Genomic DNA, 18,115 nt, shown 5'->3' with positions numbered 1-18,115 from the left:
GCAGTTCGAAGAGAAGAGGTTCAATCATTTTTTGTGTAAGTCGCAATAGAAAAATAGGCATCTATACTGAGTGCAGTTCATCAAAGCAAGACAAGCATCCTACTTTTCATTGGAAACATCATACTTCTCTCATTATGATCCCCTGAACTAGGGGAAGGCTACAGCTCAGTAGTAGAGCACCTGCGTTGCATGCAGAAGGTCCCAGATTCAGCCCCCAGCATCTCCATGTAGGACTGGGAAGGGCTCAAGTCAGAAACAGAAAAGCCACTGGAGTCAGTGTCAGTGGTACTGACCAAGATAGGCCAATGATAACGCAGCTTCCTAGGAGCTAAAGCAGGATATTTTGAAGCTAAAGCAAGGAAGAAAGCAAGACCACCCTTAAGATGGATCTGTCTTTCCCATATTTATATCTTTTGATTACCTCAGTTAGAATTGTCGAGCTGGTCAGTCTGCCCCAATATGCTGAGTTGGATTTTCTGGAGGAGGACTCTGAAGGCTGAGAGGGCTCTTGGATATTGGAAGGCTTTGTGGTACCTTCGTGATGGCAGGCTTCATAGCAAGATACAACCATTGTTAAGAACAAGGGGAAGTGTGGTTATAGTCAGAAATTTCAACCTCAGCCAAAGGATTTTCCTCACAGGAAGGCCTCCCTGTTTTGTGAATGACTCTAGAGCAGCCTTCTCCTATCAGGTGAACTTGTGATGCTTTGGATTCCAACTCCCATCAGCCCCAGCCAGCATGGCCAATGGTCAGAAATGCTGGGAATTGTAGTCCAAAACACTTGGATAGCACCTGGTTAGGGCAATCTGGCCTAGAGCACTATGGTAAAGATTCCAAATGGCAAAGCTGAAAGCTGCTTCGTTTATGAAGGAACTCACTACATGGACTCTGCATTCCACCATTATAAAGCTGTAATTGGGAGGTGGGTCATTCTAACGTTCATAAAATGGAAAATGTTTCACCAATCTTGCTGAAATTTACATGTGCCAGAAAGAAATGCTGGTTTTACATACCCTGAAAGTTTCAAGAAGATTGGTGGAAGATTGAGGGAAGGATGGCAGTTTGAAGTACAAAACGAAAAAAACCCTCTCTGAATCAAAATGACACTAAAAAAAAGGGTTGGTGACTTTTTGTGCATGAAATTCAGCGAATTGGGACCCTTACCCTGCAATCCAGTGGTGGGGTCTTCTTCCCCTGTTCTTCTAGTTGGTGGAATGGCTTTTCTTTTTTTTAAATTCCCTTTGGTTGATTTTTAATGAATATTTCTTTGCCCCATTAAAGTGAATAGAGGCCTCATAGCACGTGACATGCTCAGTAGCGTCGCTCTTCCCCCTCCCTCTTGTCTCAGACAGATTGGAATGTTGGAAATAAAATGGCCACCCTGCTCCTCTTGCACAGATGTGGGCAGAAAATAGATATATCCTGATGTTTTGGACATCAACTCGCAACATTCCTGATTACTGTCCATGCTGATAGGGACTTTTATGAGTTGAACTCCAAAATATCTGGAGAGCTACATTCTGCCTGCCCTTGCTCTAGAACAGTATTCCCCAACCTGGGGCCCGTCAGATGTGTTGGGTTGCAACTCTCAATGTGAGGAGATGCTCTAAAAAAAAGAGAAGTAGGTGGTCCAAAGTTGTTCATGATCAGTTTTCCACAACCCCACAGTCACCTCTGCAAATGATAGCTTGCTGCCCTCCAGATGTTTGAGATTACAAGTTCCAGCATTCCTGACCATGGGACATACTGACTTGCAATGATGGGAGTTGTAGTCCAACACCTTTGGAGGACACCAGGTTGGAGAAGGGCTGCTGGAAACAAAAAAAGAGAAGTAGGTGGCCCTAAGTTGTTCGTCATCAGTTTTCCACAACCCCACAGTCAGCCCTGCATATCCTATTCTCCATCCTGTCCTCATGGTTTATCTGCGCTGGGAGAATGAGAATTTCACCGGCACTTTCTGCCTCCTTGGGAGGATGTGGCGTTAAGGCTTGTGAGCCTTAACTCCCAATTTCCCTGTTTTTTGGTGCTTGGTTGAAAACTGTAGGTTTTTTGTTTATTGAATATTGATTTTGATCATTGTGAAAAGCCACCAAGAAGCATGTGATTGTTCATAGTAAGGAGGGGGAGGGGAAAACAGCCCTTCCTTCATTGAGCTTTCTGCATGTTGTTCAAGGACTTTCCCTCATTCTTCCCCCCACCCTTCCCAAGTCCTCCCACCAGCTTTTTCCAGTGAAGGGGGAGTGGAGGGCGGAAAGCTAGTCTGTTATTTGTTCATCAAACTGGAAAGCCTTGTGCGTCTTTTCTGCTGCCTCACTTAAAGTTCAGAGCTCCTGGTTTTGAGATGACAGCCCATCAATAAGATTATTGTCCAGACATCTAGAATGGCCCATATTGTGCTGATCGAGTTCAGCAGTTGGGCTCTCAGCCCACAAGCAATGAAGTCCATTGTCGCACTTATCCTATAGAAAGACACGGCCAAACTTTTCAAAGAGAGGTTTTCAGATCCATGCATTAAATTTAACTGAACTATGATTTGGGTTACTGGAGCTCCTTTCACCATATTTTTTCACAATGAGCAAAAATATGGTGAAAGTAGTGCAATGGGGAACAACGGTTTGCTAGGACTTGCTAGCGCAAGCCTGGAAACTAACCCCAATTAGGACTTTCTTGTGCCTTTCTTGAAGCTCAAGTTGGTGCTAATTTCTGGAGCTAGCAACTGCTACCTCCCAGTTGCACTAATATTTGTGCAACATGCTAATGCAACATGGTTAGCGCTGGTGGAATGCCAGCCTTGGATACTGCCCAATAAATGCATATTTATGTTTCATTTGTTGTGAACAGTTTCCACATCATCGCCACACTTTCATCTTGGGTTGCAAGGACCTTTTATTTTTCAAAACACCTAAACTGTGATTTTTTTTTAACTCGGAAAATGCTAAGCTTCCCACAGATTCCTTGCTATTAAGACTAACAATGTTTAAAATGTCATGTGGGACATGCTTTGTCAGCTTGGAAAGTCATGTAAGCTGCAACCTTATATCCATTTACCTGGGAGGATGCTCCATTGAACTCAGTGGGGCTTACATCTGAGTAGATGTGCATAGGATTGTGCGGTTAAGGGAAAGAAAGGATTTTGGCATGCTTTTGTACCAATGTTCTGTGAACAATTGGTATTATCTTCCTAAATCTGTTCTAGTTTGCTCGTCTTGTCTAGGCTTGCATTGCTTGTGACTCACAAAGCCAGAACATAGCCCACCAGCCATGTATTGTGAGGTGTTTGAAAATCGCCCTGTTCGTGCCTGGAGATAGCAAAACCAGGTTTATTACACCCTAGACAACCATAAAATGTTGGGGTGGCTGGGTGGTCAATATTTAGCTTTGTGAGACAAATGTTGTCCAGGAGTAGTAGTCTGGGTTATTGACAGGATTTCAGCTTTTCCAATGTTAACATATGTTATTTTCCAATTGTTTACATAAGTCTTCCTCTTATTCTCCTCTCCACGCATTCAATCAATGTGTAGAGGGGAGTGGAATTGTGGCTTCAGGCCCCACCTCGCAACTTGCATGCTGCTGTTGGCCTGCCTTAGGCATGTTGGGGGGAATGTAAGAGCAAGCACATGCACTTGTAGGGTCAATTCTTCCATTCCATGCAAAACATGGGAGACAGGTTGGGGCTGGCAGACATGATCCGGTTGTCCTCCATACATTGACTGAACATATTGAGGAGAAACATGAGGATTATAGAGTACTTGTAAAATAGAAAGAGGAAGCTACGGCATGGTCTAAAGCTTTCCCTAACCTGAGTTCCTCCAGAACTTATTGGCCTACAACTCCCATCAGCACCAGCCAGCACGGCGAGTGGTCAGGAATGAGGGGAGTTGTCCTTCAAAACATCCAGATGGACCCAGGTTGCGGAAAGCTGGTCTAAAGGCATGTGATGCAGCAACTGTGCTGAAGCTAAGCTGGTTGGGGTCTGAAAGGTGCCTGCATAGAAGATTGTTGGGGAATCCTATACTTACTGTCATGGATTCCCTGGATTTATTTATTTATTTATTTATTTTATTACATTTATATACCGCCCCCCAGCCGAAGCTCTCTGGGCGGTTTACAACAATTAAAAATAGTAGACATTAAAAGTATACAAAAAATTTAAAAAACATAAAAACTGTAGAAAAACAACAACAGTATCCATTTAAAAACAACAATTCTGGGGTCCATTAAAACAAACTTAACGTTATTAAATGCTGTTAAAATGCTGTTAAAATGCTGTTAAAATGCCTGGGAGAAGAGAAAGGTCTTGACCTGGCGCCGAAAAGATAACAACGTTGGCGCCAGGCGAGATATCAGTGTCATAAACTATTATTAATATTTTATTAATAATAACAGTTGTTATTATTATTATTAATATTATTAGTATTGTGATTATTATTAATAACTGCATACAGAAATATCTATATTTATTCAAAGTCACTGTCTCATTAGTTCAGCCACATATCAATGTTAACAAGTTCTCTGTGTAGACTTCTGCATGATAATCTGATTATATGAACATCCGATTAGCCCTTTTTAATTAGATCTTTCTCAGTCCATTGGGATACAGGTTGTTCTGTACTTGCCAATAGATTTGTGTATCTCTTATCTAGGTAATGATGCGGCACTTGTCAGCATTAAGCTTGTTCAAATGTGCTTTAAAATACCAGGCCTGCTATTTTGTAGAGCAAAAGAATAAATACACAAAACCACGCGTACACACACACGCACACTCATTTGGTGGAAAGTTCAACTACCTTTTGTGTAAAAAACATGTAAACTAATAATCATGACTAATAATCATTAAGACTACATCAGCTCACAGGAGAAAAAGCAGCAGATCATTCTAATTTAATAGCCACATGAGCAAGAGTTAGAAAATCAAATGAGAAATGACTGTTTCCCCCACATTACCAATTACAGCCATCTTGAAACAAGGTAGAGATTAAAGTTGGAACAAGGTGGAGAATAAAATAGGGACATTTTCAGTACCACTTTCAAAAGCAGCTTCTGATTTTACTTCTGTGAATTCAGTGGCAACTGGAAGCAGACCAAGGAACATGACGATCTCTCCTGTCCTTCTAATTGTAGATAACTCACCATTCTTCAGTGCCCACTCGGGTGACCAGCACGGAAGGGTCTGCTCATTAGAATAAGTGTGTGTTTTGTTCCTTTTGGGAGCTCAGCCTCCTCTAAAAGTCTGTCCAGCTGTTTCAGCTGCCACCATCAACACATCTGTTTCTATTCCCACTTAGGGAGAATAGCATTCTCCTGCTGTCATCGCAATCTGCTTTCCCTTCCCGTACAGCAGCCGACCCATGTAAGCCTTGGAATGTGGCTGGCAGGATGGCCGGGAAGGCCACATCCAACACTCGCCCCCCCCCCCCCAACATTCAGCTCCTTGAAGGCTTGCTCGAAATCAGCACTGAGCTGGGCTCTTGGTTTTCTGGAGCAGACAAACAAAGAATGGAACTGTGGCTGGAAGTTGGGAGGCCTTCTGCCAAGGAAGCCTGCTCAGAGAGGGAATGGTGTCCGCTTAGAAAGTCTGAGATGTTTTGGAGAGAGAGGGGGGAGGGATGCATGCAAGGAGGGGTACAGGGAAAACCCTCTCCTTAGTGTTCAGTGGACAAGGTTTGTGGATGGAGGGAAATTAGGGTGACCATATGGAAAAGAGGACACGGCTCCTATATCTTTAACAGTTGTATAGACAAGAAAATTTCAGTAGGTATCATTTGTATGCATGCAGCACCTTGTGAAATCCCCTTTTCTTCACAACAATTAAAGCTGCATGAGCCCTGCCCTTTATATTAGAGTAACCAAATACAAAAGAGGGCAGGGCTCCTGCAGCTTTAACTGTTGTGATGAAGGGGGAATTTCACCAGGTGCTGCATGCATGCAAATGTCACCTGCTGATATTCCCTTTTCTATAAATCTGCTAAATATACGGGAGCCCTGTCCTCCACCACTCTAGCCCCCCTCTTCTGGCAGAGACTTCACAATAAAAACAGCACATATACACCCAAACACCAGCGTGATGCAGTGGCAAGGCCTGGGAGGCCTGGGTGCAAAATCCCTGCCCAGCCGTGAAGCCTGCTCAGTGACTTTGGGCCAGTTGCTCTTTCTCAGCCTAATCTACCTCACAGGGTTACTGTAAAGAAAAAGAAAAGGGGTGGGGGAGAGAATGGGCTATGTACATCCACTTGCACTCCTTGGAGGAATATTCACATTGGTCCTCCTCCACTTTTGAGATATAACACTTTCACCAATTATAATCCTTATTACATTTTGTACCCATCCTGCTCTATACTACGTATAGTATATACATATGGCCTTGTCTAGTCTTTTCTCCCTTCATATGTCAGTGAATTTATCCTTGCCTCCATTTTCTTCTGCTCCCTGTATTGCTTCCTCTGGGTCCAATTTCAGATAGTAAGTTCTTCCAGGCATGGACCTGTCTTTTTGTCATTTCTCGGCAAAGTACCACCCGTTGACTGCACTAGATAAATAAATGAATAGTACTTAAAAAAACCAGATTGCTCTTGTTTGCTTTCTTGCCAGCACATGTCAGGGGCAGGAGCCTGTAACATGCTTTTTCAGAGGTTAGCAGGTGTTCATGCTCTTTGGGAAGCCATGCTGCTTCCTTCAGCCACCTGCAGCGTGTCACATTTATAGGAGGAAAGTTCCTGCCCAACTTTGTGTATGTAGACATGAAAATACAAAGGCAAGTATCCTCAAAGCCATCTGACTCCACCCTTCCCTCCCATTGATGCTCATATTCTTTGTTTGTTTCTTTTTATTCATGAAAGGTTTTGTTGTTTCCTTTCCATGAAGGTTTCTTCACAAATGTGCATGCATGCATAGTCTTTATTTATTTATTTATTTATTTATTTGTTACATTTATATACCACCCCATAGCTGAAGCTCTCTGGGCGGTTTATAAAAGTTAAGAACAGTAAACATTAAAAGTATACAAAATTTAAAAAACATAAACACAACAGTATAAAAACAACAGTATCCATTTAAAAACAACAGTTCTGGGGGTCCCTCTGTAGCTTGTTATAGCAATAAGATTTAGGAAGGGGGGGAAAGACACATTCCTCCCCCCACCCCCTCCCTCCTTTACATATTTGAAGCAATTTCACCTAGTGTGATAATGCCCCAGACCAGTTCTTAGCAGACATTCTTTTTGTGAGGTGTGTGTCTTTTCTTAGACGTTTTCTACATGAGGTTTTTAACTTTACTGAGGATTCTGCTTCTGGATTCGTTGTGGGAATAAGATTGGCTCCTTTACACATGCGTTTTCCCCAGGGGGTTTCTTACTCTGCCTTTCTATATGTTCTATTACACAACCACTAGGTGGTGCTGTGCCATAAAAGAATTGAGGAAATAAACCAGGCTTGCATGTCACCATTCACAGGAATATCAGACTTTCGTTGCTGGGGGTGGAGGGGAAGGGAAATGCTATAATGGTTGCAAAGGACAATACATGCTCTGGAGGATGATGACATCATGTAAAACACCCGCAAACTACCATGAGTGAGGAAGCATGAGCACACAATAAATGCCTCATGTAGAAAGGTTCTGTTGTGTTGTTGAGCCTGCTTTTGGGGAACATTTCTATTAAATCAGATAACAGTTTCAAGCAGAGCTGTCTATATGATCCCAACAAAAAATATTATTTCCCTGTCCTTATGTCAGCATTCAACATAGAAGATGATGAAGACATAGAGAGGGTGGAAACTTAAACTAATAGCAAAGGATCAGCTGAGGACTAAAGTGTAACGTTTTGAATAAGGGTTTAAAGTTTTGTTTAAGGAAACCTAAATATTATTATAAACTCCAACAAGAGTAAGAACAACAAAGGCTTGTGCCAAGTTTGAATTAGACGAATTCCACATCTTATTTCCAGAGGGGGAGCTGTGTTAATCTATTGTAACAAAACCAACAGTTTTGTAGCACCTTAAAGTCTAATACATTTATTATGCCATGTGGACTATAGTCAACTTCATCTGATGAAGTAGACTTTAGTTCAGAAAAGCTTATGCCATAATATTTTTTTTAGTTTTTAAGGTGCCATAATTTATTTATTCATTTATTACATTTATATACTGCCCCATAGTCAAAGCTCTCTGGTTTCGGCTATGGGGCGAAACCAGGACTCTTTCTTGGTTTCACGTCTTCTGTTTCACATGTTTTGTAATAAATATGCAATGTTTATCTTTGCACATTTGAAAAGACTCTGTTATGTTTACTGAGAACTCTTGGATCTAAATTTAGGAAGAGAGTTTCTTTTCTTTATTTTTTTGCATGAGATTTAGGCTAACCTGAAACCACAAAATGGGATGATGGTAAAAGCATAGATTTTGGTTTAAAATAGGTATTTAAATCCAAATGGATGTGAAAAATGTGGTCATTCAAAGTTCAGTGTGAATCCTTTGTTTATATGAGAGAGCCAATGTGGTATATTGTTTAGGGGGTTGGACTGAGACTCAGGAAACCAGGGTTCTAGTCCCCACTCAGTCATGAAGCTCACTGAGTGATGTTGGACCAGTTACTAACCTACCTCACAAGGTTGTTGTGAGTATGAGATGGAAAGGAGAAGGATCATATGTGCTGCCTTGGGCTCTTTGAAGGAAAGGCAAGATATAAACGACAACAACAACAACAACAACAACAACAACAACAACAATAATAATATATTCAACCAGTGGGCAGAGCATAATAAACATTTGCAAATCTGTTTTGTGTCTACTGCAGCTCTGGAACAATTGCTCACAGAACTTGAAGATTTTCTGAAGATACTAGATAAGGAGAACCTTAGCAGCACAGCTGTAGTGAAAAAGAGCTTTCTTGCTGACCTCCTTCGGCTGTGCACAAAATCAAATGGTAAGCAGCGTCTCATCAAGGGACAGTAATTTCAGTAGAACTGATGTCTTGCTGCATGTATACTGCTTTGAGCAGCAGGTTGCTGATACCACACTGAGCTCCTTCCCCATCACTTTTGAATCGTATCTATCATGTCCCAAATTGCATGTAAAAACAACTGAATCCTATGTTAGCTTAAAGACAATCTTATTTACTGGGGCACAAATGTTCATGGATTGGAATTTGTTTTGTCAGATGATTTGAACTGATATACTCAGTTGTCAAGAGATATGTGTGCATACACATGCACATACGCACACATGTACACAGACACATGCACACACTCTCAGATAGGTACAGAGGGGGAAAGTTTGTAAACAGTGGGGCCAGAAGTCCATGCAATTCAATGTATAGTAGTGGTTTCTGCCAAATTGCTATGCAGAGCCTAAACATATATAAGTTGAGAAAAGTTTTGCAAGAGCAAAGTCAATTAAGGTGTCACTAAGTTAAGTCATGAGAACAGGCCTTCTACAGTAATTTAGGGAACGAGGAAAACAAAAATGGTATGGAGAAATAATCTTCCCAGTAATTGATTCCTAATGTATGTTTTGGTCTATAGGTACACCATACTGTATGAATATACACAAAAGCATATACACAAAAGAATAAGGGCCTTATATTCTTTTCTTTGTAGGTGGTGATGAGGAATACATTTACATGAACAAAGTCACCATCAATAAACAACATGGTGAACCTGAGAAAGCAGATAAAGGTAGGAATTTCAAGCTTTTACTTGCTAAGCTAAGAGAGGAGAAAGGTATAAAAAGATTGAAGATGCTTTCATTTATGGCTTTTCTGCATGAGGCATTTATTGTGTGCTCATCATTCCCTACACATGGTTGTTTATGGTTTCTTTAGACGGCAACATGGCCCTCCAGTTTCACTTTTGTGTCTAAAGAGCACTTTCAGCGAGCTCTTTAGATGGAGGGTAATGCAGTATTTAATGTAAAAGTGAAAGAAAACACTTTTTCACTTGTGTATTTGCATTAGTATACTATATTAGTCTACTTACATATTTGACAACAGTTATTTGTGTTGTCAAGTTAGTATACAACTGAGCTGAAGAATGCAACACAAGTGCTCTCTTTCCCTCCCCTCTCTCTTTAAAAAAAGTTTAAAAAATAAATATAAATGAAATATAAGTGTTAAAGAAATTAAAAAAGAATAAGAGATTTTTGATTACTGCAAGCAATAATCACATGTAACGTTATCACAGTTATGGTGTCCAAGAGCTTTTTATTCTTGGCCTACAACTCCCATGATCCCTCATTATTGACTATACTGGCTAGGGCTGATGAGAGTTGTAGGCCAAAACATAGGCAACAAGTTGCCCATGGACTGTTTTTGTTTTGTTGTTATTACACCAGTTGCTGGAGAACATGGGCAGGGGGGTGCTGTTGCACTCATGTCCTCCTTGTGGGTTTCCTGTAGGCATCTCGTTGACCACTGTGAGAACAGAACGCTGGACCAAATGGCCCTTTGGCTTGATCCAGCACGTTCTTACAACACTGCCCAATACACAATGCCAGACATACAATGATTATTTATTTATTAGGTCCATGTTAGGGTGACCATATGGAGAGGAGGACAGGACTCCTGTATCTTTAACAGTTACATAGAAAAGGGGATTTCAGCAGGTGTCATTTATATGAATGTAGCACCTGGTGAAATTCCCTCTTCATCACGACAGTTAAACTGCAAGAGTCCTGCCCTGTCACTCTAGTATAGCTCCTGCTGCTTTAACTGTTGTGATGAAGAGGGAATTTCACCAGGTGCTGCGTGCATACAAATGACACATGCTGAAATTCCCTTTTCTATACAACTGTTACCAATACAGGAGCCCTGTCCTCCTTTTCATATGGCCACCCTAGTCCATGTATATATTCTCCTTCAACAGTTGCCATGGTAAACTCTGACCCTATTCATTTATCCATATTAGCTGTTACAGCAGCCCAGGCTGGGTTTGGCACACAGAAACCTTCAGTTTTGGATTTAAAGATGAAGAAACTTCCTCTATCAGGGACCATTTTATTAAGATGTGACGAGGAAAATACCAGGAAGCCATGGGAAGGGCAGCAGATGTCTAATTTGTTGGGCTAATAACATCACTGTACACTCTGGCTTTTGCTTTGCTGCTTCCCCTCTTATGCCAGAAATCCATTACAGGATGTAGATGCAGAGCTGTTATTGTGGCTTCCCAGATACAGGCTGAAAGAGGCTGATGATTCTAACTTTTATTTTTAAATCAGACAAGTATGCAGCCAAGTCCACTCCAGATTCATCCCAATGCTTTGCTACGAGGCTATGCAAGTTTGAAATGCTTCTATTTTCGGTAGCTGTTTTGCTTGGGATATTTGTAGGAAGCACAGTCCCATTTCAAATGTGGCATTTTTCCTATATGAGGATAGTCTTGATCTAGGGAGAAACATGGGCACCTGTGCACACCATCACATTTCAGGATAGCAGGACCATTTGTGCTGCCGATGATTACTTAGCTATTTAAGCCTCTTGGATCCATTCAGAAATCCAGAGGCTTGGCTTTACCTTTTAGCGAGAGACAGCTGCCTTTACGCATGGCTATAGCCACGATGTGATATATTTTTAAGCAACTATGGTGGTGTGGTTTTAAGCCACTTCTGTGTGGTTAGCAGTCATCTGTTTCCACTCATAGTCAGGCTCTGAAGAACGGAAGAGCATTTCTTCCATTCACTGTCAATATAGCCAGAACCGTCTACTGCTTTCTTCCCTTTCCTATATCGCTAATATCACGTGGATTCCAGAATTACAATAGCAGTGAAGCCACACTTCACTTGTAAACTAGCTGCAAAATCAGATTGGAAGGATTATCCACCTGCTGAGATTCAGTGCAAGTACCTTTTGTTTGAATTAGGAAAAGACCAAGTTGCCTGCAGACTTAATCCACAACTGTAATGACAGGGTGAATATATCGGACTGCTCAATATAGACACCAGCCTTGCCTTGTGAGTAGAGAGCTTATTTTTAAGGCATCTTGGTCTTTGCTGTTTTCAGTGTCAAGTGAAAATGTGCCAATAAACCCACAACTAGCAAGAGAACAAGTCCTTAGCTCTACTGGGTTTTTGCCATATCCTTGGAGGTGGTATCAAATGCCATTTTTGTGGTCTAAAATATGCTCTCTAATTAATGCTAGACTTCCTCCAAAACTAAAGCAAGGCATCTAAGAATGTTACTGAGCATGGTCTTCATAATGGACAGTTTTGCATGCTGTTATTTCTGTTTGGGCCATAGTGCTAGGTCTCAGAGACTTTTTGACCAATGGGGAAGTGGAACAGCATTTGTCTCCTCCTCAGAAGAGTTTGCCGGACCTTCCACCTTCAAAAATAGTAAGTTCCTGTTTGTTCCTTTACTTCCTTTGAACTGCTGCTATACAACAATCATATAAGCTACATGGGTGTTCTGTGGTAGAATTGAATGCCCTTCAATGCAAGTCTGAAAAAATTCCCAGAATTCCCAGTATTTTCAGTCACAAATAATACAGTAGTAATCATTAAACATTTATAGAGTACTAACAGTGTTCTGGGAATTGGCAACTGTTTTTATTACCACTGTGCAATAAACACACAGAGATTTGTTTTTACCTCAGCTCATTTCCAGATATTTCATGCCATGGTGTAATCTTGGACTAGAAATCAAGGTCAGATCTATTATTATTATTATTATTATTATTATTATTATTATTATTATTATTATTATTATTATTTATATAGCACCATCAGTGTACATGGTGCTGTACAGAGTAAGACAGTAAATAGCAAGACCCTGCCGCATAGGCTTACTGCTTTGATATCCTGTCTTGTCTGAAATTAAACCCCAGTTTCCTGGTTCATATGTAACAAAAAACTGTGGTGTAACAAACCCTTGAAATCTTTAATTACTGTGTGAGAAAGAAAGGAGGAAGGGGCACCTAGGAAAAACCTTGTTCTTGTCAGAACTGAACCTTTGTTTCTCTAGCGCAGAAGTTATTTGCACAAAAAATATTTTCCAAATTATTTTCTAATAACTGTTCCTGCTGTTGATGCTCAAATTTTATTGTTGTCGATAATGCTGTTTGTGACTCAGAGTAGCCACATTCAATCAACTGAATTTTTGCGGAGTGTGTTAAACCTATCCCTTTCCATCAGGTGACTATTAATTTAAACTTGGCTTCCATTTTGTATGACCCGTTTTCTGAGGAACTTTTCTTCCCCAAATCAATTTGAGCACAATGAGGTTAGATCATAACATTTAGATATTGGACATAGACTTGGGGATCTCAGCTGTGAGGAACTTTGTGCTTTAAAACTGTAGAAGACTTGAAAGAATGTGTGTGTGCAGTGTGGGGGGGGGGAGGTGAGGGCCTGTGGGTGGTCTGCTGAGGAAATGGCTGTGTGAACTACAGTCAAAGGGTGATCTGAGGGATTATTACTGTGAAATTGTGCTCCAGGGATTTTAATGGGTGGGTGTCCCTTCAAGGTTGCTGGGAAAAGGAAGATCAGAGGCCTTAAGATGCACTGCACTGCTTTTGTTCTAATGAATACATTCTATTGCCCAAGGAAGTTTTCTAGCCAATCTATCTGGCTGGTTACATCTGACTGTATATTTTTTTTTATAGAAGACTTGTTCTGAGAGAGGGAGGAAAGTGCATTTTTTCCCCAAGCCCCCACCCCCACCCCCAGTTCTGTATTATCTGAATTGAAAAACCTTTTCTCTCAAAATATGCATTTCTGCATATCTTTTGTCTCAAAATGAACACTTTGAAATGTATTTTGAAACATTTTATAAACTGAGAACTATGCTCAGATTCATATGTCCATTATACATCAGATCTGGTGGATAACCAAATTCCAATTTGCACATTAGTTCACAAAGTTGACAGTAGGATCAAGAGGTTCGATTTGGAATCCATAAAGATCGAATTTCTCAAATAGCTGCTCTTCCCAGCAGCCAAGTCTCTGGCTTGGAATGGTGCCCGGCATCCCTAATTTGGCCAGCAATGGGATAAACAGCTGCTATTCCCACCAGTGGCTGAGTCCCCTACCCACACTGCCTACATCCCTGATGTTATCGCCAATCTGGGATTGAAGATAACAGCAAGGATTCCCCATGGAGGGATTCCTCCAGGGCACTCTGTGGTTTGGATTAGGCTCACAGGCTAGAAGGTCTGAATTCCTGTTATGACATTTTACCACATGACATATTGTTGTGTTGTGACTTACCCATCCTCACCACTGACAGGTTTTTTTAGACTGGGGAAAATGGAGTATTATTTCTGAAAGCAAAAGAATTACTTATATATTTGTGGTATTCCGCTATAGCACAGGGCCACCTAGTTGTTATGTAGTGGAAATGCAGAAAAGGAAAAGCTCTTTGTGCAGAGCTCAGAGCTCAATTTTGCAATGAAACCGAAATTAGATTAAGCGATTAACAGTCCTGTGTAGAAAAAGCTCTTAACCTGAGTGACATATCGCACGCTAAGTCATTGAGTGATGAGTGCCAAGTAATTTACATTTATGTGTTAATTAACTATTAGTCATTATTCACAACTGAAGAAGCTGTGCTTAGAATTCTCCCTGTGATATGACGGAGAAGGCTAAACCTCTAGTACCATTCTCCCTGACATCTAGTTTTCTATGAGGTGAGGTTTTTGTTTGTTTGAAAGAGCATTCCATCATATGATTTCCCTGTCCTGCAGCCTGAAATAGCTCAGTTGAACAGATTTTTATCACCTCAGCTGCTGTTTGTGAGAACTTGACTTCAGTGACTGATGAATGATGAAAGTCAACAAGGAAGTTTTGGCTCAGCTCCACAAGTTTCCTTGTTCATATACGGCAGGTTCATTATCTCAGGGTAACAAACCTGAAATAACAGCCTCTGATCTTGGCTTGTGTATTGAAGTTCTTTATTGGTCATAAAAACAGAACCTGGGACTCTGTGTGCGTGAATGGGAAGCGATAAGACTTAGCTCTAGTCTCTTGATATGTGGGCAGAATTTCCTAAAACAGACCTAGGATTAGCAGCAAACCAAGACCCATCCAAAGCAGGACTTATGAAGGAGGCATCCATTTTGTTTATTTATTACATTTATATACTGCCCCATAGCCGAAGCTGTCTAACTAACTAACTCTCTCTCTCTCTCTCTCTCTCTCTCTCTCTCTCTCTCACACACACACACACACACACACTCACACATACACTATTCTCCAACAATTTTCTATTTGGAAGCTGTTTTCTTTCTTCCCAACTCCTTTCCTTCATTGTAAAGCAGGTGGCATAATTATTCACCATTTCTGAGAGCAACTGAATTAAGTTGTATGTAAGACAACAGCTGTGGTAGTGAAGCACTGCGATGTAGATTTTCTGGGAGAATCAAATAACCTATATTCTGTGTATAGCTTATCATACTGGTATTGCCTATTCATATAAAATCAGGAATATTTTAAAAAGCACCAATAGCTAGAGAAACTGAAATCCAAAACAAAGTAACCTAAATTAATGGTCATGTTTATTTTATGATGCTGGATAGTTAAGAGTTTAAAATTCATAACCAAACAGGAAAGTTTAATCCCACCTCCAATAGTGAGAAAATAATACCATGTTTCTATGAGAAAATAATAAATGGAGCTTTGAAATCACTGAAGGATGAAACTACCCATCTGGTTTCTATTGTTAGTGGGAAACAATTTAGAGTAGCCAGGTTTTTCCTCCTATCCAAAACTTGTTTTACCGCATAGGAAGATACGGCAATTTGTTTCATGACTGTAGACAGAGATGTGTTTATTGCTTTAAACTTTCTTGAAAATATTATAGCCTCTGGCTCCAATGCCAGCTAGCACTAGAAGTAAATCACAGACATGCTCCCTGCCTGGCCGCCACTGAAAAGGTGGTTTTATGCTGCGGTTCGGTTTTTAAGCACTTAAATATTTAACCAGGTTCTTATGTACTATCCATAACTGCCATAAGAGCTGACATCAGCGCTTTGTACTGTTGTGTATTACTTTCCATCTAACCATTTTGCAAAGGTGAGTAACTATTTTGCCAAGGGACCAATTGAGAGCAGTTAGTTGAGAAAATTGTGGTTATATCAAATCGAACATCTGCCACTCTATACCCAAATTAGCTAGCATCAATATATACTCCTACCTTTTGACAATTCCAGCAGGGGATTTCCTGGAGGCTCTTGCAAAGGTAATATTGATCTGGCTCATCTTTGAAGTAATTGTGTAAGAGGAAATGTCAGCATTAAAACGAGATTCATTGGCTAAGATTCTTTTTCAAATGGTTGGAATCATTTAAGATTTAACATCTTTAAAGCCATTTTAATACTGGTGGAACCACCTCAATTTCAAAAGAATAAGATGTTCTTGGAGTTGGACTACTGATACATGTAAATTAGATCTCTTCTGATATAAATCTTGTCCATCTCATGCTATGGAGTCACTGGAATGGAATAAGGATGGTTTGCTTGAGATTGTAGAGGAATTAATGTAAGGATAGAGTCAAATGTGTACCCATCACATCTCCAGCCATGGTTTTCTCTAGCGATGTGAAGTCGAATTTCATCAGTACCACATACAGCAACCTATACAGAAACACCAAAGAAGAGCTTCTATCAGTTTCCCCTCTTTAGGCAGTTGAGTTTATCCTCAAAATATTGATTGTAATTTCTCCTTGTCACTTGCATGTGAATATTTCCAATGAAAAATCTTGTTTTCTTCCTAAACCTTGGGCTGTTCATTATGATGGATTTGGCCACTGTCCAGGGATTTTCCAGTGCTTGGAATCTTTTGAAAGTATTCGTTTACTTCAGTACTATTTATCTACTTCCTTTTTGCTTAAATTGACTTTGAAGATGTCTGGTGTATTTCCAACTTGGTTACCCCCCCTTTTAATCTTTTAAAAGAGAAAACTAAAATGCAATTGTACAGTCATAAGATCAACTTTAAAATAAGAAACAAGAGATGGCTCTACTCATACTCTGACAGAGTGTACAGCTCATTCTCATTAAAAAAATACTTTTAATGAAGCAGTGGATAAGAAGCAACATCCTTATTGCAGGATCCCAATCTGGATGTAATCAAATAAATGCCAAAGACCCTGGCCCCTTCCAATTTAACTTTAGGGTTTCTTTTTAGAGAGATCTGAATGATCCAGTTTTCTTGACTTACCCTGTATCCTACAGCTTCAATTTTTGGGAAAACTAAGAATGCTATAATAATTATTTAACTGTGATTTGCTTTACAGTTCTGTTTGTCTTTGTGCTTCCTGCAGTGTATGCTTTTCATGGTTTACCCAAAGAAACGTGGTGGGCATAAGGAATGTCACCTATTGTTGTGATCTTTTTTTCTAGTAGGGCTCCTCAGTCTTTAATATTAAGAAATTCTGCAAACTTTTTTTTATCACTGTATTGGCATGCCAGGAAAAACTAAACCTGTCTAATTTCCACTTGTCAAACAACTTACACTGCAACCCTATACACATCTACTCACAGTTGTCTTACTCCAAGGTAGGTGGGTATAGGACTGCAGAATCAGAGTCACAAGAGCCTTTCCAGAAAAAAAGCCATCAGTTGTACTGTTACACTGCTTGTAGTATTTGGCTGTGCTGTTCCAAAATCTACATACTGTAAAAGAGAATTTGGATACACAGTTATATGACTACCTCTTGGAAAACACTATTGATTTGGATTCAGAAATACAAAATATCATGTGATAATCACAGGTATCATGTTGGGTCATCACTATAACTCTGTTATGTATACTGCTGTATCCATTCTTAGAAGTTTTACCAATGGCATTTGTCTTGCCTTCACAAGAGGAGGCTCCTTTGATCTGAATTCTAGATACTATCTTGGGAATTTATTTCAAAACTTTTTCTTTGGCTCTTTATCTACATATTCCAAGCTTTTGTTTATATTTCAGATTCCAGAAACAAAACTGCATTCAGGCCCCAAAACAGAGTCTCCAGAAGGGTACTATGAAGAAGCTGAGCCCTTTCGCATCTCTGTAAATGGTATGTAAGAGTGTATTTACAACGTTTCATTGCTGTTTGTTACCTTGGATATTACAGAGAGTTTTGTTATTTCTAAAAGCAGCCAACTCAACTGCATCTTGGAGGGGAAAGCCCTCAAAATATGAAATTGCAA

The 18,115-nt window shown here is 40.2% G+C and overlaps 1 protein-coding gene across 2 annotated transcripts in view; it reads left to right on the top strand.

The window, feature by feature from the left end:
* The window catches only part of AFAP1L2 (actin filament associated protein 1 like 2), a 114,154-nt gene that overhangs the window by 63,094 nt on the left and 32,945 nt on the right, over positions 1-18,115 (top strand). For both annotated transcript variants that reach the window (XM_063132694.1, XM_063132695.1), the window contains exons 2-5: positions 8,788-8,916; positions 9,590-9,667; positions 12,223-12,317; positions 17,892-17,982. In XM_063132694.1, the coding sequence (XP_062988764.1) occupies positions 8,788-8,916; positions 9,590-9,667; positions 12,223-12,317; positions 17,892-17,982 (393 nt within the window). The remainder of the gene's footprint in view (positions 1-8,787; positions 8,917-9,589; positions 9,668-12,222; positions 12,318-17,891; positions 17,983-18,115) is intronic.

The sequence above is a fragment of the Elgaria multicarinata genome, chromosome 8 (assembly GCF_023053635.1).
Source record: "Elgaria multicarinata webbii isolate HBS135686 ecotype San Diego chromosome 8, rElgMul1.1.pri, whole genome shotgun sequence".
Lineage (NCBI taxonomy): Eukaryota > Metazoa > Chordata > Lepidosauria > Squamata > Anguidae > Elgaria > Elgaria multicarinata.
The sequence above is the reverse complement of the archived record's forward strand: the minus strand, read 5'-3'. Positions and strand labels throughout refer to the sequence as shown.